Here is a 21,639-nt window from a genome sequence, read left to right as displayed (position 1 = left end):
TCTACAGCCAAGGCTACACAGAGAAACCCTATCTGGAAACACCAAAGAGAGAAAAGGATAAGGATCTCATGATCTTTATGGATACCTGAGAGGAGGCAACTGGAAGGCTTAATCTAGAGCTTGGCATGGAGGCTCCAGGGTAAAGGCAGGCACTATCCCCGAGTCCCAGCTTCCTTTCCTCACATTTTCCGTTCTGTGGTCCAGAAAACTGCAGAGCTCAGTGCTTTGTTCCAGCCCCAACACTTGAGAATCACGGGCTGCTCTGGTCCAAGCACACATTCGGGAAGAGTAGTGAGAAGCGCGGGACAAGTGTTGGTAAGCCAGGGCAGTGTCTTGGGCAAGTGTCTGACTTTCCCCTTGGCAGATCCTAGAAGGAACAGGAGGCCCACGGCTAGCAGGGGGTGTGGCTGTGAGGAGCCAGCAACCTTCTCACCAGTTTTCTTTCACCCTGCCGTTAGCCAGAGTCGTGGGTCCGACACTTCCTCATGCCCTCAGCAAGCACTCTTAGTAACCTAGGGGCAGGGAGGCACAGAGGACAAGGCCTTCTTCGCAGAAGCTGGGGGTGGTGTGCCAAGTGCTAAATACACTGTTTTCCTTAAAGTGAACCCCAAGCCTGCCTGGGACGAGGAGGAAGTACTGTAAGGGAATTAGTCATTTCTTTTCAGGGTTAGTAAGGATGAAGTGTACACAGCTTTAAAAAGCCAGGGAACTTCCATTAGGGAATCACCAGACTTGACTAATCCATCGCCTTAGGGCAGTGGGTCACTATGCTGTCAATTAGAATAATTTTTGGAGTTTTTAAAACCTAGTCGCCAGGGTCACAACCAATACAGGGGCATCAGAACATCAGTGTGTGTGTCTGTGTGTGTAAGGCGTCAATATTTCCAAAGTTCCTTATGTGACTGTGCAAGATTGTGTAGAGAGCAGCGCCTTAGGGCTCAGGCTAGCTTACGTCACACTAACTCTCCTTACTCCCTCTGGTTCCCAACATTCTTTGAATAGCAGTGGCGCCCTTTGGGTCTGGGGCGGTTCCGAGGAGCAGGATGTGGGTCCGTCCAATTAGGAGCTCTCACTTTGCCGAGCCGCCGGGCACAGGTCGCCAGGGCTGCACGGGGACTGGATTTCTGCTTTGTCATTCTGACACTGGCAGTTCGCCCGCCTACTGAGAGTAGGGCGTGGTTTCCTGGAGCCACTAGGAGCCAGCAGCTCTTTATCCTCAGTTTGCTTCCGTCAGGCCTTGCGTGCAGGCGGGAGGTGTGGGACGCCGACGCCGCGGGGCGAGAGAAGCTGCTGTTTTCTTCTGTTCATGTAAGCTGTGTGTCGGCGTCGAGCTGACCTCTGGGGGCCGGGGCTGCCGGGGACGGCTGCTGGGAGCATCCCTTCGGTGTAGTGATTTGGAGATGCCTGGGGAGTAGCCGAAAGGGTTGGGGCTTGTGTGGAACGAGCTACGGTCAAGTCTCGGCGGGGTGCAGAGGACAGCCCGGTCACAAAGCAGAAGATTTGGGCCTGGCCCCTGTCTGCTGGTGGCATGCAGGCTGCTAGAGAACATGGGTGTAGATGCCCCTTTTGAGTTCTATGGCAGTGTGAGGAATATGCATTTACAGTGTTTCCACGTCCTAAGCCTCTGAAATTGTCAACGCATGTGTAGGGTTCATGGTTTCCAAGTGGCTTGGCCTTCTTGACACAGGCTGTTAAACAGGGCAGCCGGGACTGCAGCGCAGCCCTCCCCGAACTGAAGGAGGCAGTGCAGGCTCGCGGTTAAGCGTAGACTCTGGATTCGAGTCCTGCGCAGTGTTGAGCGGCTGCTCCAACTTGCTCAAGTCGTTTGGCAGCATGTAGTTTCCCTACCCGTGAAATGGACGTGGTACTGCATGTAGAAGTACAGTTGTAAAGACTGAATGTTTATACATCACCACGGCCATGTTAACTGCTGGTGTCAGTGGCTCCGTTTTCATTTGCCCCAGACTTTTCCGAGTTCCCCTTTCTGAAATAGGACCGTCTTGCCCTGATCTCATCCTTAGCATGGATGGGTAGCATCCTTGTGGGCCGCGGTTTCAGATTCCAGGAAGCCAGGGTGTCGCGACCAAAAGCCAGACCAGACCACAGTGGGTCTGTCAGTGTTCTGTGGCCGCCCTTGGGAGCTTTCCGAGTTCTGGGGCCCGGGAGCCCGGCTGGCCGGCCGCTGGCGGGTCGGAGTCCGCTGGCGGGAGCGACCCGAGGTCGTCCCGGAAGCCCCGCCCGGAGCAAGGCTCAGTGCCGCTCTGCTTTGTGCCACAGAGGGCGGCGCGGGCGAGCAGAGAGCGGCGGGAGGTGGTGAGCCGGCCGAAGGCGTGACCGGTGCAGGCCGCTGGTCACGGTCTAGCCCTGAAGGTAGGCGCTGGGATCGATCCCCGGCCCCCGGCCCCGGCCCCGGCGCCGGGCCACTGCAGGCTCCCGACCCACTGCAGGCTCCCGACCCACTGCAGGCTCCCGACCCACGTGCTCAGATCCCTGAACCAGGAAGAGCCAAGACAAGCCTTTCCGTTTAAAGTGGTTGTTCAAAGTGCCCTTTGCTCAGGTTTCCCAGCTTACAGCGGCAGGTGGGTGGCATGGGGAAGTCTTGAGATAAGGGCATCAGGAAATGCTTATCCCTCCCTCCCTCATCAGGCCGCCGCATCACCTTCCTCCTGATTCTCTGAGGCATGGAGCAACCAGGAATCCCTTGGGTTGCATTTGTTTCCCATCAGGCATTTCTCTAGCTCAGAGTTAACAGTTGAGTGGCTATAAAGGAACGGAGATCTACACTTCAGTGGCAAGTATGCCGGACAACCCTTTTTTTTTGGAGGGGTGACAGGCTGCAGAATTGCAAAAAATGCATGATGAGACACCAGGCAGTGTGTTGAAGTCAGAGGACACTGTGAGGTCCCTCCCTTCCTTCCCCCTCGTGCATCCTGGGGATCAAACTCCAGACTCTTTTCTTGGCAGCAAGTGCCTCCCGCACTGAGCCATCTCACCAGCCCTTCTGTGAATTCCAAAAGTAATACATCCTGGAACATTGCTTTCTTAGTGAACACGAGGCCTGCTAAGTGTAAAAAACAGATGTATGTGCTCTCAAGGATATTAGCAATTACTGCGCGTTTTAAAAAGTCTTTCCTGCTTTAAAAGAAACACAGTTTAACAGAGTGAATGAGGGAAGGGAACTGGACTTGAAAGGCTAATAGCAAATGGGTGTGAACTAGTTAAAAGAGGATGAAAGCTTTTACCTTAGTTAAAGTAGTTGCATCACTCAGACCTGTTTGCAAGTGAAAGAACACAAAGGCCGAGCACTGCATTCCCCTGGGAGACTACCTGCATTGTAAATGTATATTAAGACGCTACAATCATGTGTTCCTATATGATCTTATCCATGCAGTGGGAGTAAAACACTTCTATAAGCTTTGGAATTAACTTTATTGACATGCCTCTCTGGCTTTTTCAATTTCAGATGACCCTCTAATTTCAGGGGTTTGGTGAGGTACAGAGCCATGAATGGCGTTCATATATACTTAACGTTTACTACATACAAGGAGCTTAAGTCAGCTAGCTGTTGTAGTTTGTATTTTCTTAAAGAATGGGAGGGGACAGGTAAGATGTTTGGCTTGAGAACTTTGAGCCACTTGCCACAGTGAGTGTTGAAGAAGAGGAGAGGGCGAACTTCAGAAGGACTGTAGGCACAGGTGAGGAGTTTAAAGGGGAATTTGACCAAATGTTTCCCCTCCCTCGGTGTGTGTGTGTGTGTGTGTGTGTGTGTGTGTGTACATACATACGTGCACATGTGCCAGGATTGAACAGAGCTGGAAACATTCTAGGTAAGAGCTCTACCATACAGCTATCCCCAGGGCAACATCTTGGTGTGTTTGCTTGTGATATGGGGTAGAACCCAGGCCTTACCCAGACTTACACAGGCCAGTGTTCCGCCAGTTAGCTACACTGCATTCCTAGCTCTTCTGTTGTAGATTTTATTCTTCCCTCTCTCTCTCTCTCTCTCTCTCTCTCTCTCTCTCTCCTTCTTTGCCTCCCTCCCTCCCTCTCTTTCTTTCTTCATTCATTTATTTGAGACAGGGATTCTCTGTGTAGCCTTGGCTGTCCTAGACTCACTCTGTAGACCAGGCTGGCCTCAAACTCACAGGGACCCGTCTGCCTCTGCCTCCCTGAGTGCTGGGATCACAGGCATGCACCAGCATACACGGTCTCTCTCTCTCTCTCTCTCTCTCTCTCTCTCTCTCTCTCTCTCTCTCTCTCTCAGGCAGTTTCCCTATGTAGATCAGGCTGGCTAGGTAGCCTAAATTGGCCATGGAATTACTAAGTGTCTTCAGCTTCTGCCCTTTTGAGTGCTAGGATTAAAGGTGTATACTGCCAAGCCTGGCAGCATTTTATTTTATCTTTAAGGCAGGACTACAAGAATCAGAATTTGAGATTCCAGAGGTTTTAATTTTTTTTTTTTTTTTTTTACTACATTTGTGTGCGTGCATGCAGGTGCACTTACTGGTGTGTGTAAGGGTCAGAGACAACTTGTGTGATGCAGTCTCCTTCCACCATGCAGGCCTCAGGGATTGCACTCAGGCTGTCAGGCATAGTGGCTGGTGCTTTCCACACTGGCCATCTCCACGGCCAGAGTTTTGGAACTACCTGTTTAAATGCCTCTTGTTTGGTGGAACTGAGAAGAAAGGGCAGGGTCAGTGAGACGGTACCCATTGGAGTACTACCACAGTTAAGCCTTCAGAGGTCTGAGGAGAGGGCCGAGCTGATGAGACTGAAATTGGCTGCATGAGATTCAGTTTCTTTAAGAGAGAGCAGGCAGGCGGTAGAGAATCCCACCCAAGCACATGGAGCCCAGTTGTGGTCAGTCCCCAGTCCCCAAGCCCACCCTGTTGGATTAGCACCAGCCTGGCTTTTCCTGACAGTCATGGGAGAAGGGTTCTTATTTCTTCTGGCCCAGCTCACCTCACACTCTCACGCAGGCAGCATCACCCCTGAACACTCCCTCCCTACCTGCCCTGGACCGCCTTTCTCAGGGCTGCTGCTTGCTGCCAGATCTTCTACCATAAAGGGCTGAGTTTTCAATGAGCTGTTATGTGCTTTCTTGGGCCAGGGCCAGCGGGGTTTTCTTCTCGTCTGCTCTACTCCCAGGCTCCTGGGACTAGTCACACCTGCAGTTCCCTAGGTTCCCTACTCAGTTTCTTTATTTCAATTCCTGGTGTCTCTTCCTGTCCAAAGCCACTCTTCCAGGTGAGTGCCTGTTCAGAGAATAGTTGTGTTTCCACAGCACCTCTGCAAATCCTTAGGAATCCCACAAACTGATTTTCTGGCTTGCTTATCAAGGTGGAGAGGTAGGCTTACTTTACATTCCCGTGTTTCCAAGGGTATGTTAGTACCCCATCTAAATGGATACGCCCATTGGTGATAGTAACAGCTGTTTGTGTGCTGGGTTCTAAGTTCTCACAGCTGCCCGAGATGGATATGGTGTCACCAGTCTTGCAGAAAATAAAATGAAGGCCTCCAGATCACACAGGCACGCCGAGATCATATAGCTGGCAGAGGCAGGGCTGCAGGGGGCCAGACCCCAGGGCTGTACAGCACTCTCTGCTCTGCTCACACCTCTCTGGCTTTGTTACTGCTTTTGAGACACACGGCTGCTCTAGGTCTGACGCATGTGCTCATGAGTCAGGATGGAGCCCACGTAGATCCCAGTATTCCTAGCATAGTTCTGGCATACAGTAGACCTCCATTCATGTGAGGCTTGCTGGGTGAGACTTCATTCCACTGTGCCTACTAAATAAGGATGATAGACTTTTCTATTAGCTCTTCATAGGCATTCCACACATTAATGCTTCATTCCTATACTCGTTTGGTAAGTATTCATTCTAAGTGGCGGGGGACATAGCTCCCTGAGGGAGTTAAGTTTGAAGGTTCTGATCTCTTTGAAGATGGGTTGTCGGACACCTAACTCTGAGCTGTGAGAACTGGTTCTGAGTAGCACATTGGGACACAATTTAGGACTTTATAACTGATGGTCTCAGTGCCTTTAGCACCTCAGGCAGGTGGGCCTTTGTCAGTCAGGAAGAAAGAGGTCACTTTAGCTAGTTGACTCTGCAGTCAGCGTCAAGCTATGTTACCCTCTTATCTCTAACACAGATCCGTATGGTAATATATGCACTTAAGAACACTTCTGTTAAGATTTAGGGTGTAGCTCAGTGGTAGAGGGACTGCTTCACATGCTCAAGCCCGGGCTCCAGTCCATAACTACCAGAAAATGTATGCCAACAAATAAATATTTTTCCATAACTGAAAAAAAGGAAAGAAAAAAAAAGTAACAGGTTTTAAGGTAGAATGGAATGCCCAGTAGACTGACTTTGCAAATGAGGAGACTCAAAACTCCTAGAGAGAAAATTAAGTGGCAATTAAGAAAGCATTTTTTTTTAAGATGTCCACATTTATACGTGTACATGTGTGTGTGAGTACAGGGGCCTGAGGACCACAGAGGCATCAGCTCTGCAGCAGGAGTTATAGATACAAGTCCTCTGACGTGGGTTCTAGGAACCAAGGGTTCTCTGCAAGAGCCGTCTCTGTGGCCCTTCAGAGCAGGTATTTGATTTGAAACCAGGTCTGCTGGTTTCTGCATTCTCCAACAGACAGCCAGTGTTCCACCTCTTGTGTTGACCAGAATGATGCTTTTCTTGGCGTGTCTGACCTCCAGAGTATGTGGGTTGTAATTGGTTTTGAAAGTGTCAAGAAGTACATACTGTTACCACAAAGGAAGGGTAGAGGTTTAAATATTCTAAAATACTTCACTGTCTAGATGCAAGTTATTTAGTGTGACTTGATCTTCATTTTATCTTGTTTCATGAGTGCACGGCTGCCTTGTGCCTGGGTGTGTACAGCTCATTGGCTGTGTGGTTGACAGCTGTAAGGAAGGCCGTGGGTTTGATCTCCAGCACCGACCGTACAATAGTATAATCCATTTTATGTGTAAGAGAAGTTACTCAACCTCTCTTTGGCTACGGTACTTTAGAGTCTGCCATGAGAAAAAACACCTTTCTGTGCAAACCCAGACACTCTGGATCTGCTTTGGAATAGCTGTCAGATGGGTTTACTCTTCAGGGTTCTCAGCATACTTTTTTTTGGTTGAAACCTTAGTGGTTTCTTTCAATTTCTTACTGCAGTTTTTCTTCCTGCACCAATACATTTGTTACAGAAGAATATGCTTGTGTTTATTCTTCTCTGACAGTTTAACCTTTGAAATGTATTATTCTCCCTTCCTCCTATTTATTTTTGAGTCAGGCTGTCTTTGAAGCTGATCCTCCTGCCTCCACCTCCCAAGTGCTAGGATTATAGGTGTGCACTTGCCTGGTGCTGAGGATCCCTCAGACCCAGGGCTTTGTGCATATTGGGCAAGTGTAAATTACTACTACTTTGTATGTAAAAGTATCTTTGAGACAGCCAGACATTGTACCATATACCTTTATTCCCAGCACTTGGAAGGCAGAGGCAGGTGGATGTCTGTGAATTCGGGGCCAGCCTTGTCTATAAAGTGAGTCCAGGATAGCCAGGGCTCTGTTACACAGAAGCCCTGTCTCGGGTTGGGGATGTATATCTATTTGAGGTACTTTGGAACATAGTAAGTACTTGCTCAGTAGTTAAAACCCCACTGATTGATTTTATAATCTTTTTTAAAATTTTATTTAATTTTATTCTCTATACCTTGGTATGAAGGTGTCAGAATCCATGGAGCTAGAGTTATAGACAGTTGTAAGCTGCCACGTGGGTGCCAGGAATTGAACCTGGGACCTTTGGAAGACCAGCAGCTGCTCTTAATCACTGAGCCATCTCTCCAGCCCCTATAATCTTACTTTTGTACTTTGAGTACTTTTATAATTCCATTTTACAGATGAGGCACAGCCGTGGCTTGAAGGTGTAGCAGCCTGTCTAAGCCAGTGCCAGGTAGATGAAGACTGGGACACAGGCTTTCCTCCAGTCTGTTGTAAATTTTAAATTAGGGATGTGTCTGCATCTGTGATGGTGTGAATGTCTCCCATGTATGTGCAGGTGCCTGCAAAGGCCAGAAGAGGTTGGATCCCCTGAGGTATAGTTTCAGGGAGTTGTGAGACTCAGTCCTCCTGAAGAGCTGCAAGTGCTCTTATTCTCTGAACCATGTCTTTTAGTTATTCCAGCACATTAAAAATTAAAATTATGGTATGTGTATGGTATATGTGTAGACTTAAGTACTATGTCTGTATGTTGAGTTCAGAGGGCAGTGCATGTGCAGGCAAGAGCACCATGGTCCGTGTGTGGAGCTCAGAGGACAAATTTGTTGGATTGGTTCTTTTTTCTCACTTTCAGTGGTTTGCCTTTTAAAGATTTATTTTTAAGTATGTGTGTGTACATGGTTACCAATGGAGGCTAGATGAAGGTGTTAGAACTGGAGTTATAGGCAAGGGATGCTGGGAACCAAACCTGTGTTCTCTGGAAGTGCTGGGAAGACTCTTGAAGGGTGAGCTATATTTTATGTGGTTTTTCTCTTTCCTCCCTTTTGAGACATGTCTCTAGACAGGATGGCTTGAACTCTTAAGGGCTAGAACTATGATTCAGCATCAAAGAGCCCTTATTCCTTGGGAAGTAGGGAATCTGATGCCCTCTTCTGACCTCAGATACCAGGCATGCTTGTGGTGCACATACATACATGCAAAATGCTTACATGTACAAAATAACTTTTTAATTAAGAAAAAAGTTTTGTTCTCTTTTCTTTTTTTTTTTTGAGATAGAGTTTTTCTGTGTAGCTCTGTCTGTTCTGGAACTTCCTCTAGGGACCACACTGGCCTTGAACTCGTTCTCTCTGCCTCAGCCTCCCAAGTGCTGTCATTAAAGGCTTGTGCTGATACCATGCCCAACCCCAGTAATTCTGAGTTGCTCCTGGATAAAAGAGATTATTGCAGTTGAATAAGGACTTTGGAATGATTTAATATAATTATAGATGTTATTTTGATCTTCACTGCAAGGAACTTTGAACAACCTCCCCCAAGCTTTAAGAAAAAGGGTCTCCTCATAGTTGTTTGTGCCCGGACCTCAGCCACTGACCCCAGGCTGCGAATTGGACATGTGCCTGTTGGACTTAGAAACAAAATATTCCTTACGCCTTCCTTTGTTATCTCGCTGTGCCCTGATAACCCGTTGGGTCTCCAGTGAGCTGGCGTGTAGCTTTTCCAAAGCATATTATTCAGCCAGCAGATAGCACAGATGGTGCTGAAAATCTTCATGGTTTGCTCCCGTGCCCAGGATTCAGGGGTTGCCCCCCTGTAGAGGATAAAAGCCTCTCTTTAGCCTTTGGCGGGTTTCCAGAGAAACGGCTCCCTTGCAGAACCCTGCCCACTGTTCTTCCACTTTGAGTGGAGACGCTTCTAAGATCGCTTTTGTGTACGTCCCTCGTGGTGAGCGGGAATTAGCATGGACTTCCGCTCAGGCAGAGGGCCGGTCCGGAGCTGGGGGCGTGGTCACGGAGTGAGGGGCGGGGCCTCTAGCGCATGTGCAGAAAGCAGCGGTTCCAACGGTCTCCACCGCTGCCATTGCCGTCGCAGCCACCGTTGGTTGCCCTCAGCTGTTACCTGCGCGCCACCATCATGTCTAAAGGACAAGGTTTCTTGACTGGAGGCAAGGAGAAAGGAGAGGATCAGGTCAGGAGCCTGGCGTGGCGGTACCTGGTGAAGCAGGGGGAGGAGGAGGAGGTGCTGAAGAAGGAGGATGAGGACTACGACGACGACGAGGAGGAAGGCCTGGACAGTGACTCTGAGGACCTGAGCCCCGGGGCCTCTGACATGCACCCGGACCTCCTGGAGCTGGCGGTGGACCGCGAGAAGTGCCGCAGCATCCGCAGGCAGTACCGGCAGCTCATCTACACCGTGCAGCAGAACCGCGAGGACATCGTGAACACAGCCAGCAACTCGCTGACCGAGGCCCTGGAGGAGGCCAACGTGCTGTTCGACGGAGTGAGCCGGACCAGAGAGGCAGCCCTCGATGCCCAGTTCCTGGTTTTGGCCTCTGATCTGGGTAAAGAAAAAGCAAAGCAGTTAAACTCGGATATGAGCTTTTTTAATCACGTGGCGTTCTGTGACGCGCTGCTGGTGTTTGTGGGCCTGAACTGGGTGGAAGAAGAGTGTGGCGAGTTGAGCGAGTGCGACGAAAGCATAGCGCGTTCCTTCTGGGGAACGCTGCAGAAGGAGGCCACGTCCTGGATGCAGCGAGCCGAAACATTCCACTTCATTTTTGGTTCGTTCAAGGCAGAACGTTCTGCACGAAAGCCCCGGCTTGACCATCACAAAAGAGCTTGCAAAATGGAAGGAAATGGAGATATGCCTACAAAGTTGAGGAAGCTGGACATGCATGCTAATCAGGAGACCACAGAAAAAGAAGTAGAAAGAATCTTGGGGTTGCTGCAGACCTACTTTCAAAAGTACCCTGATACTCCAGTATCGTATTTTGAGTTTGTGATTGATCCAAACTCGTTTTCTCGCACTGTGGAGAATATCTTCTATGTTTCTTTTATCATTAGAGATGGCTTCGCAAGAATAAGGCTTGACCAAGACAGACTGCCAATTTTAGAGCCAACTAATGTCAACCAAGTGGGTGAAGAAAATGATTCCTGTTCTTATGGCAGGAAACAAGGGGTTATATCTTTGAGTTTGCAGGACTGGAAAAATATTGTCTCCACTTTTGAAATTTCAGAGGCTATGATCAAAAACTCATACTAAAGACTTTTGTTTGTAGTGTATGACTTCTGTCTTGTACTAACTTTCTCAAAGTAGAATCTAAACAGAAGCACATAGTCTAGTAAACTGTTTTTGTGAGCAAATTGTCTACTGTGCAGTGTATTTTCCTTGGTAGCGTATGAGGTTGTAATCTTAAAAATTCACTATTGTGCCTATGGGAAGTCTTTTGAAAACCCCTGAGTTTCTTGGAAGCCAGTTTGCTAGAAACTAAACCCAGGACTCACTGTGATGTGGGAAAGAGTGAGAAAAGGACAAAATCAGTCAGTAGTTAATATTAAGCAATATTAAGACTAGAAAAACCTAAATGCCATACTTCCTTTCAGATAGTAGATCACCATATTCTAAACTTTTTTTTTTTTTTTTTTGGCTAAATGAACGTAAAGTGTTTGTGTACTGTTTACACTCAAACAACTAAGGCTTGAAAAGTGTGTCCACATTTGATAGTAGGGAAAGGCTTTCTGGGTTGTTTTGTCTTGAGACGGCTTCAACATGTAGCTCTGGCTGTCCTGGCGCTCACAGAGATCTGCCTGCTTCTGTCTCCGCCTCTGCCTCCCTGCTTGCTGGGGCTGAAGCTGTGTGCCACCACACTGGGCAGAAAGGCACTCTAGGTAAGAAACTAAGGGTCTATGTGTGGAACTGACAAGTTATGACAGGAGAGAATGTGCAGAAAACTTGAATGTAAGCTGGCAGTAGTCACCTCACCAGTATTTGCAGGGGTGGCCGGTGTTTATTGAATCTAGTTGCAAGACTTAACTCTGGTTAATCTGTCACCACGTTTTCTCTTTGGATTTTACCAGCACAGAGTGTGCTTCAGAATCAGTTTCAACATGTAACAACTCTAAATATTTGTCCCATTAACTTTAAAACAACAACAAAACCCAAAAAGGGCTTTGCTCTGTATCTGGGCCTGTATAGCAAGAATTCTTCATCCACCCCGAGTACTTGTGCCACAAATGCCTGGTTTCCTGTGGGCCTGAGTTTCCTGCGGGATGGAAATGGGATTTGAGCACTCGTACTGACGAGTACTGACAAGTGTAGCCTTTTGCTGCTGGAAGACAGCATCAGAGGAGGCCATGCTCTTGATACTGCATGTTGGGAACTTCTGTTTTCTTTCTTTTGGTGCTACAGTTTTAAGACTGTAAAGCACAGGACAACTGGGGATGTGGTTCACTGGTTAGTGCTTTCATGTAAATTGTTTGGTGGTCAATGTAGAAAATTTAGATTATTAAAATCACCCCAGAAGAGGCAATGGACATGTCCATGAGCACCTTCGTGTCCTTTTTTGAGTTTAAGTCTTTGTTGGTAGAAAATTTCTGCTGCTGATAACAAGTTTCCCTTCTAAATCTAAGGTGTAGTGCAGGGGAGGAAATGCCAATGTCCAAATGATACCAGGACCTGTATGTGGAGAAATGCCACACAATACCAGCAATGTATAGAGAATACAGGGGAACAAGCCTTTCGGGAACAGACTTTCTGTAGTGGCGGTTCCCCCTTTCCTCGCGTGAAGAAGTGCTAACCTCTGCCAACACTGGCCACCCTTAAGGTGGAAGGAGCATCATTTGGTCTTGCTGCTGCTCATGCTGGCATCTCAGCAGACTCCTGGGGTTTTCAGGAGATAGCTCTTGGAAGGAGAATATACTGCCATTGTTAAAAGAACCCTGACAGTTCGTCCTCAGCACCTTGCTTTATTGATGCCTTTGCCAAATTGTGGTTTTTGACATACAGAGATGGCTTAAAAACATTAACAGAAGCTGGGCACACTGGTACACTCAGGGAGGCAGAAGCAGGTGGATCGCTATGAGTTTGAGGACAGCCTGGTCTACAAAGTGAGTCCAGGACAGCCAACGCTACACAGAAATACCCTGTCTCAAAAAACCAAACAACAGTAACACTCCCCCCAAAAAACATTAACAGAAAATTAAGCCATTCCGGAGAGAGACTTTCTGATAAAGATCAGCTGGGCCTCTTGCTTGTGCCTTTGGTGGTTGTGGTGTTGCAGTTTGTTGGCATTATTTTGGATTCAAACTAGGTACCTTTGAAAGAGAATTGGGTGATAGGAGATACAGAAATTAACCAGATTGCAAATCTGCTTTCAACATCTTAAATTAGAAGATTCAAAGAAGCTGCCAAGTTAGAACTTTATTGATTAAAAAGGCCCTTTAAGATCAAAGGACTTACATCAGCCCTAAACTGTAAACTTCAAAGGAATAGGATATAAAAAGCAAAAAAAAAAAAAACCAAAAAAAACCATTCCAGACAATTCTCCCTTAAATCCCAGTTTTGGTTTTCCAAGACAGGGTTCCTCTATGTAGCCTTGGGGCTATCCTGGACTCCCTTTGTAGATCAGGCAACCCCCCAGCTATCAGACTCTGGTTTTGGTTTGCCAAGTACAAGTCCTTCCTCTTGATGTTGGAGAGACAGCGCTTATAGAGTATTTGTTGCTCTTGCAGAGGACCTGGGCTTAGTTCCCAGTGTCCACATGGTAGCTCACAGCCACCTGACCCAGTTCTATTGGATCTGAAACTTGTCTTCTGGTGACACCAGGTACACACATGTACAGGCAGAAAACTAAATATAGAATACAGGATTAAATTAGAAAAGTGTGTGTGATTAAGTATTGTTACTAGGTATATCAGAAAAAGCAAGAGATGAAAGGTGTATTTGAGAGTGATGTATGTGAATGTGTGTGCACAGGCTTCTGTCTGTGGAAGTGAAAGGACAGCCTTTTGTTTTTGAGACCAAGTCTCACCATGTGCACCAGGCTGGCCTCAAACTTATAGAGCTCCATCTGCCTCTGCCTCCTGAGTGCTTAGATTATAGCCTGTGTCACTATGAAAGGATAGCATTTGAAATTGGTCCCTTTACTGTGAGATCTGGGGATCGTACTCAGGTCATTTGTGCAGCAAGCACTTTTACGACTGTCCCATTAGGCAAGTTTCTTCCATGTTAAAAAAAAACATTTTAATTAATTTATTTGATTTAATTAATTTATTTGGTTATTTGGAGCTCAGAGGACAACTCTTGGAGTTGGTTTTCTTTCCACAATATGGGTCCCAGGAATAATTAAATTGAGCTTGGTGGCTGCTGATTTGTCTCACCAGCTTGGACAAGTTTAATGCCATAGCCTGTCCTATCTGAAATAAAAATGACATCTGACTATCTTGAGGATTTGATGGGATTTAATGTGCACAAAACATGTCTTGTACAATATCTTGTCACATTGTGGACACTCAGCAGATTTTACAGTGCCGCCTCCTTCCCTGTTGACTTCTCTGTAATGGTCTGTTTTCTTAGGTTTATCTGTATAGCTTTGGCTGTCTTGGAATTCCCTCTGTAGACCAGGCTGCCTTGAACGCATAAAGATCCGCCTGCCTCCACCTCCCAAGTGCTGGGATTAAGGGTGTGCGCCACCACCTTTCTTTGTTCTGGGGGGATTTATCGTCAACTGATTTGAAATGCACATTGCTAGCTGACTTCGATGGATACCCACTCTGCGCTGCTCTGGTCTCTGGAGGAGAGTGGTGGAGTACTGCCATCGAGAATGGGCTCTGCAGTGTCCTGGCTATGCTGATTTCCTGCTGCTACTGCTGTAACCAATCGCTAAACACCCAATACCCAAGACAGGACTACCCAAGCTGTCTTGAAGGCTGGATGTCTAATCAGAATGAGTTTGGCTAGACCAAAATCAGGATATCAGCAGGTGTGGTAGCTGTCCTGGGGAGCTGTTCATTTGATTACATTTTGAGGGGAACCATTTAGCTAGAGCTGACAGCCAGTTGTTAAGTGGGGTTAAAATGAAAGGATAGTTCTAGGCTCAGCTAAATGCCGCACATGCCCACAGCTTGCCAGTTACACCTTAGAGATTCCCTTGTGCTTTTGTTTAAACCTGGCTGATACAATCTTACTTTAAGCTTGAACTGTAAAAATCCCATATTAGATTCAGAGTTTTGGTAAAGAACACTATAAACCTTTGGAAGAGACAGTTTATGGCCTTTTAGGATTGGGGGTGGCGGGGGAGGAGTGCATTTATTCTCACTTGTTCTGCTTAGGTGTTGCAAGAGGTTGGCTCCAAGGACAACAGGTTTTTCTTTTTCTCTTCCCATCTTCCCTAAGAACATGCAGTTAAAGTGAGTTTGAGATTATTATAGTTAATCTTTTAAGTCAGTAAGTATTTATGGGGTTTCAAATGTGATAGCCTTGCTGTGAATTGAGGTCACTGGCACTCAGGATTTCTAAAATGGCCCTTTTCAAAGAACCAAGGCTTGATCTAGTTGTCACCAGCCTGCAACCCTTGGATTCTTTTATCTGAGTGAATTGGGGACAGACATCTGTGACAGCTTCAGAGTTCTCCATCAGAGATCTTTTTGCATTAGCGTCTTCAGTTTGCTTCACACAGTCTGACTGCTGCTGACACTGATGCTCTCTTAAGTTCAGGCTGTGTTCATTCCAATTGCATTCACAATGCTGTGTCCGTATGTTGGCAGATGCCACTGCCGCTACCCACGCTCTATAGTTACAATTACAAACTATTCCTGTCACTAACTTCAGTATCAGCACTGACCTCACTTTGTGCTGTTCTCTGTGTCCATATTCCTGTATGTTTTAAAACTCACACTGAACAGTGATTCCCAGTTGCAGAAGAGGATTAATTTAGCACCTGTGTTCTATGTCTTTGTCCACCAGTTGAACAAAAGCACACTTAAGTGCTACATGAGTTATTTTGCTTCTATGTGTGTGGGTGTCTGCCTGCATGGATGTCTGTATTACTTGTCTGCCCATTGTCTGTAGAGTTACAGGCAGTTTTGAGCCGCTTTGTGGGTGCTGGGAATTGAACCCAGGTCCCCTGGAATAGCAGCTAGTGTTTTAACCACTGCTCCCCCCCTTCCACCCTCCCCCCCCATGTATAACAGGTGTGTGTGTGTGCATGCATGAGAATGCTGGTGTCTGGGAACCAGACTCCGAAAAAATAATGCACTCAACTGGTCATCTATTGCCTCAGCACCACAATAATTATATTTAAAAAAGAACATCTGCTAAGTTTTTGTTTTTGTTTATCCTTTAAAAGCAACAAATGGGCCTCACGCTGTTGTTGACCTGCCGGGGAGGAGGCGCACTGGCTGTGTGATTTCACCTAAACCTTTGGTCCGAGTGGCTGTCATTACCAGCTTTTTCCCCCCACAGTGGCCTGCATTGAAGGAGAAGCCCTGGTCGTCATGCCAGTTGATGAGTGCTGGCTGTGCTTCCCAGCTTCTCGAGTTAGACCTTGTGTGCAGGCTGTCTGGGTGGCGCAGACCCACCCCAGCTGGGGCTTTCCAGGTTTTCTGCCAGCAGTGCCCTGGCCACTGTGTGCGCCTCCTGTGCTGCTGAGGGCCACTCGAGGGCCTGCGCTCCCTACCTCACGCTCCTCGACAGCACCCCCCTCCACACCCCAGACTCCCCAGATGTCCTGTTCTCACTCCCGACTCTGCCCTCCACCCTCTACACCTGACTGTAGGCAGGAGAAAAATACGCAGTCTGGGCTGGTAAGTTTGGGGCTTTTTAGCTATCAGGGGTAAAATTGGATTAAAAATATTTTTTATTGTGCTTACTGACTTTTCAGTCATTAACCCCATTAGCCCAGGGTTTTATTTTAATAATGAATGTGTTACTAAAATGGTGTTCCAAACCAATGTAGACTATAAATAGCTACATATAAAACTATACTCCAGTATATACTAGAATGAAGAGGTGTTTTAAAATTTAAAGAATTTTTTTTTCTTAACACCTGTTTAAATTTATGAAGTCGATACATACTAATATGGAAACAAAAACTAAACAGAACTCTAGACATGTAGGGTAAAGCAGTGAGCTTGGCAGGGTCCCGTTTAAGATGTCTTCAAGGGCTGGTGGTAGAAGGCGCGCACGGGGTTGAAGCTCTGCACGGTGGTCCGCACCGTTAGCTCCGCACTCGGGCGGCAGAGACAGGTTTACACAGTGAGTTGCAGGACAGCTAGAGCTGCAGAGTGAGACCATGCCTCAAACAGCAAAACCCCAAACCGCTAAAGTACCTTGTGGGGGCAGAGACTTACCTTTATAAGTAGACCAATACTGGGGAGCGGTTTTTTGGATTCTGAGTCTCAACCACACAGCGTGATAAAGTCTTGTAACTTGGCCGCCTTTACATTGCTGTTAATATTATTGCGCTCATTATTTAAACTCCCTTCTACGACCATAACCCATTGGTTCCATCTTTGACTAGAAGCTAAAGGTGATTGCTAAATTACATTGATGGCACTGTTAAAAACATGTGGAGGGCTAGAGAGATGGCTCAGTGCTTAAGTGCACTCACTGGCTGCTGTTCCAGAGGACCTGGGTCAGATTCCCAGCACCCACATGGCAGCCCACATCTGTCTGTAACCCTAGTTCCAGAGGATTCAATGCCCTGACACAGACAAATATACAAGCAAAACACCAATGCATATAAAATAAAAATAAATACAAATTAAAAAATAGGCAGAATAGTTATATCTAACAGCTCTAACAATTGGGAGAATTTCAGTAGAAGGTTTTTGTTTCTGTGTTTTGCTCTGTTGCCCTCAAAGTGAAGGAAACCTATTTTAAAACCCCTTCTGTGAAGGGGGCCTGGCCTGGTAAGGTGGCTCAGTAGACAGAGGTGTCTGTCACCAAGCTGATGAACTGACTCCGGCAAATTTTCGTCTGATCTCCACAACCATGCCTTCCCCCACAAATAAATACATAAATAAAATTAGGTAAGGAGAAAAGATATCTCTGGAACGTCAGTATATACTGACGTATCACAGTGAAATGCACTACGTCTAATCAGACATGCCTGTAAAACACTAGATTCTGGGAGAGAAGTGTCAAACTTAGTTGGGCTGTAAGTCGGTTTGGATGGGCTGTCAGTGTGTACAATGTGGACCCTTGAAAGTAGGTAGCAGGGATAGGAGAGAGGGTGTTGGGATGCAGTGCTCTGTGATAATGGCCTAGATGAACCGACATATTGATTCCCCTTCCACATGTAGCTGCAGTGAGAGACATGATCCCTTTGAAAGTGGCCTTTGCATTTCTTTAAAGAAAGATTTTCAAAGCTTTCTGAATATTGCCACTTTTCACTTAAATGCTTTCATTTACGTTGTCTTCCTGCAGCGCCATAAAAAAGGCCAACTTCAAAAGCTGCCAACGATGAATGGCCCTGAGGATCCTCCTGGGTCCTATGACTTCGACCTGATCATCATTGGAGGAGGCTCGGGAGGCCTGGCAGCAGCTAAGGCAAGGCCCTCTGTGCTGTGCTGTGTGGGTGGCGGCAGGCATGCGTTTTTCCATTAACTAGCAGGATGTATAAAGGGACCACTTTGTAAGCTGCTTTTCCAGACTGAAATGCTGAATCTTCTTGTAAAAGTTAAAAGCCCAGTGATGTCTAGGGCATGCTTTGTTTCATTTTAAATCGCTTTGTTGCTTTTCAAGGATAGTAAAGGTGTGTGGAAATGCTTCAAAGTTTACATGCATTTTCTTTTAACTAACATTTGGGATTTTCTCACTTTGATGATCTCTCTATAATTACTCTTTTCCAGTGAAGAGTTAGATTTCTTTAACTTGATTAAAAGTGATTTGCCTCTGGTGTATATGGGGTAATTTGAGAATGATCAGTCAGTCCTGGGCCTTACTGGAAAGAGGATCTGCAAATAGGAAAGAAAGTCACTTGAGTGAGGCTTCTGGCCCCCTGGCATGAGGTGCAGAAAGCTGCCTACGTGAACAATCTTCAGGCCTGCTGCTTTTTCCGGCAGGGTCTTTAACAGGTGGAAGTGGTCAGAGCCCTCTAACATGCTGCCTGTATCAGCCAGTAAAGGTGGCCTGTGAAGCCTCCCAGATCAGGAGCAGGCAGGCTCTGCCTTGAAGCAAGTCACTTGGCTGAAGTGACTCTGCAGCAGCAGCTCCTGGCGCATTGTTCTGTAGCTGTGGCACGTATGAAGGACACACAGCTTTGCTCTCAGTAACCTTTGCAGGTTCAGTGGCCAGTATACCACACCTACTCTGTGAGAAATAGTCTTCGATTTCAGACAAAGAAAACAAAAGCTCCTCCCATACTCTGGCTTGTCTAGCACTAGGTAAACTTAGAAGTCCTTTAAAGATTGCCTCCCAGGGTGCGGGGTGAGACAGGTGCCTTGGGCTCTCAGTTAGCTGGCCTTGCTAGGTGTTTACCACTTGCTTGGAAAGGGGAAAAGTTTCTCGGATTGTGCTGTGTCTGGTTTTGTTGGAGAGGAACCATGCAGGAGTCATCCAGGGCCTGCTGGCTGTTCCTAACAGTTTACAGGTGTAGTCTGTAAGCTTTGAGGCTGACCGGGCGACTCAGTGCTTGCCCTGCAGCTGAACTACTCAGCACTGTGTGTTAGCTTCCCAGACGCGGGTCTGTGGCTGTTTGTGTACTTCCAGTCTTAGAGCGTAATGGAAACAGCCCGGGTGCTCGGTCCCATTACTTCTGCTGTAGCTCATTTAAATAATTTTGCTTCCTAGGAGGCAGCCAGATTTGACAAGAAAGTGCTGGTCTTGGATTTTGTCACACCAACTCCTCTTGGAACTAGATGGGGTAAGTTTCCGAGGTGCCGTACTAAGACCCAACCGAAAACAACGACGGTTAAAAATGACAAAAGCACAGTGCTCGCATGTCAGTTGAATTAAGGGGATCCGGTTAAATGCTGTGGATTTAGGGTCAGCTGACCACAGGCTGGCGGGAAGGTAGATGCGTGATCTGCTGTAATACAGTGGAGTGTGACTCTTTCTAAGCATTCTTCTCCAGATTTACTTCCTGCCTTCAGATACCTAAGACAGCCATAGCCTTTCTGAGTCTTGATGAATTACATGTTGGCTGCTTATTTGTTCAGTGTGTATCGATCACTTGTGAACCAGAAGCATGGGCCTGAAGCAGTGAACTCGCTGTGGAGCGAGGTCCTGCCCCTGTGGAACTTACACTTGAGTGGGAAACAAAAGTTAAGAACCGCACTGTTGGTGTGGAGTGGTGAGGGACCACCTCCCGGGTAGAGGAGGGCTTGAGCGATGGGTTTCTGAAGAGGCGCCCACTACTGCGGGCGAGGATGGGGCAGTAAAAACAAGAACAGTGATAATAGTGTCTTAATACCTGGCTTTTCGAAGGTTCGGCAGCAGGCTCTGAACTGACTTGTGTGTTGTTGCAGGTCTCGGAGGAACATGTGTGAACGTGGGCTGCATACCAAAAAAACTGATGCACCAGGCAGCTTTGCTAGGACAAGCCCTGAAGGACTCACGCAACTATGGCTGGAGTGTTGAGGACACAGGTGTGGGGGAAAGGAGGGGCTTTCTTTTTTTGAGCTGTGGTCTTACAGAATACCATCCAGATACCTGGAACTTTGTTCTGAGATCCACCGTAGCCCAAGCTGGCCTGAGTCTAAAGTGAGCAGATCTCTCTCTGTATATATTTTGTCTCTATCAGTCAATCAATCATATGCATTGGTGTTTTGCCTGCATGTGTCTGTGTGAGGGTGTTGGATTCCCTGGATCTGGAGTTATAAACAGGTCTGAGTTGCCGTGTGGGTGCTGGGAATTGAACTTGGGTCCTCTTGAAAAGTAGCCAGTGCTCTTTTTTTTTTTTTAAACAATTTATTCACTTTCACTTTATATTCAATTTATTCACTTTATATCCTGATTGTAGCCCCCTCCCTCATCTCCTCCCGGTCCCATCCCCCTACCCTAGGGGGTTTCCTACCCCTATTCCACTGAAAGGGACTATCTGACCCTACCCAATCAAGTCTCATCAGGACTGCCTGGATCATCTTTCTCTGTGGGTTGGGAAGGTTGCTCTACCAAGGGGAAGTGATCAAAGAGCAGACAACGGAGTCCATGTCAGAGACAGCCCATGCTTTCCTTACTAGTGCTACCTCAAGGCCCAGCTATACCACTCCTGGGCATATACCTGAAAGATGCTCCACATTTGCTCAACGATGTCCATATCAGCTTTGTTCATAAAATAGCCAGAATCTGGAAATAACCTAGATGTCCTTCAGTCGAAGAATGGATATAGAAATTGGTGGTTCATTTACACAATGGAATATTACTCAGCAATAAAAAACAAGGAAATCATGAAAACTTCAGGCAAATGAATGGAACTAGAAAAGATCATCCTGAGTGAGGTAACCCAGAATCAGAAAGACACATATGGTATATACTTACTTGGTATTAGACATATAATATAGGATAAACATATTAAAATCTATAAAGAAGCCAAACAACAAGGAGGACCCTAGGGAGGATCCTTAATTCTCATTTAGAAGGCAAACAGGATAGACACTGGAATTGGTGGAAGAGAGGGAACAGGAGTGGAGCCTGCCATAGATGTCCTCTGAAAGACCCCACCCAGCAGGGGATAGAAGCAGATGCTGAGACTCAGAGCCAAACTTGGGGCAGAGAGCAGGGGTGGGGAGATTGCTTAGAAGGACCCTGAGGACACAGGAGTTCCACAAGGAGACCAACAAAGCCAAAATATCCAGGCCCAGAGGACCCTGCGGCGACTGATGCATCCACCAAGGACCATGTAGACACGCCTGCTCAGATGTAGCCCATAGGCAGCGCAGCCAGTAGTCTGCCATATCTAGTTCCCAAGCTGATCTCTTAAAGTTGGCTCCAGTGCTTACATTTTGTCATGTGTGACTTGAATGTCTGTAGTTTATTCTCATAAAGCCACAAACCAGTTTTTGTGCAGTCTTGCCAATTCAGGAAGCAGACTGTTAATTGTCATAGGCCTGCCTCCATTGTGTGTTCGATGGCAGGCTCCTTAATCAGTGCGATGGAGACTGTTTTCATGAGAGAAGTCTGTTGTTTCCTCTTAAACCAC

General features: G+C 46.9%; 2 protein-coding genes and 1 non-coding gene across 6 annotated transcripts in view; 2 read left to right on the top strand and 1 right to left on the bottom strand.

Annotated features, from left to right (window-relative positions):
* The window catches only part of Txnrd1 (thioredoxin reductase 1), a 78,309-nt gene that overhangs the window by 38,226 nt on the left and 18,444 nt on the right, over positions 1–21,639 (top strand). For 2 of the 4 annotated variants that reach the window (XM_021640936.2, XM_060377839.1), the window contains 3 exons: positions 17,925–18,047; positions 19,290–19,362; positions 19,967–20,086. In XM_021640936.2, coding sequence (XP_021496611.1) covers positions 17,925–18,047; positions 19,290–19,362; positions 19,967–20,086 — 316 coding nt within the window. Of the gene's footprint in view, positions 1–1,143; positions 1,309–15,959; positions 16,301–17,924; positions 18,048–19,289; positions 19,363–19,966; positions 20,087–21,639 lie in introns of those variants that run through there. The other 2 variants (XM_021640935.2, XM_021640937.2) reach the window with 2 other exon arrangements.
* Positions 2,459–10,861, top strand: Eid3 (EP300 interacting inhibitor of differentiation 3). The gene has a single exon (XM_021640939.2). It carries the CDS (start codon positions 9,537–9,539, stop codon positions 10,758–10,760), a length of 1,224 nt encoding a protein of 407 aa, XP_021496614.1. The 5' UTR covers positions 2,459–9,536; the 3' UTR covers positions 10,761–10,861.
* On the bottom strand, positions 15,359–15,486 carry LOC132652658 (small nucleolar RNA SNORA40). Its single transcript, XR_009590237.1, has one exon. It is a non-coding gene; the product is annotated as a small nucleolar RNA SNORA40 (small nucleolar RNA).

The sequence above is a fragment of the Meriones unguiculatus genome, chromosome 2 (genome assembly GCF_030254825.1).
Source record: "Meriones unguiculatus strain TT.TT164.6M chromosome 2, Bangor_MerUng_6.1, whole genome shotgun sequence".
In the NCBI taxonomy this organism is placed as follows: Eukaryota; Metazoa; Chordata; class Mammalia; order Rodentia; family Muridae; genus Meriones; species Meriones unguiculatus.
The sequence above is the reverse complement of the archived record's forward strand: the minus strand, read 5'-3'. Positions and strand labels throughout refer to the sequence as shown.

Bases quoted from the DNA above. Each gene is read 5' to 3' on its own strand.
- Eid3 (XM_021640939.2), top strand. From the start codon at position 9,537: ATGTGCAGAAAGCAGCGGTTCCAACGGTCTCCACCGCTGCCATTGCCG.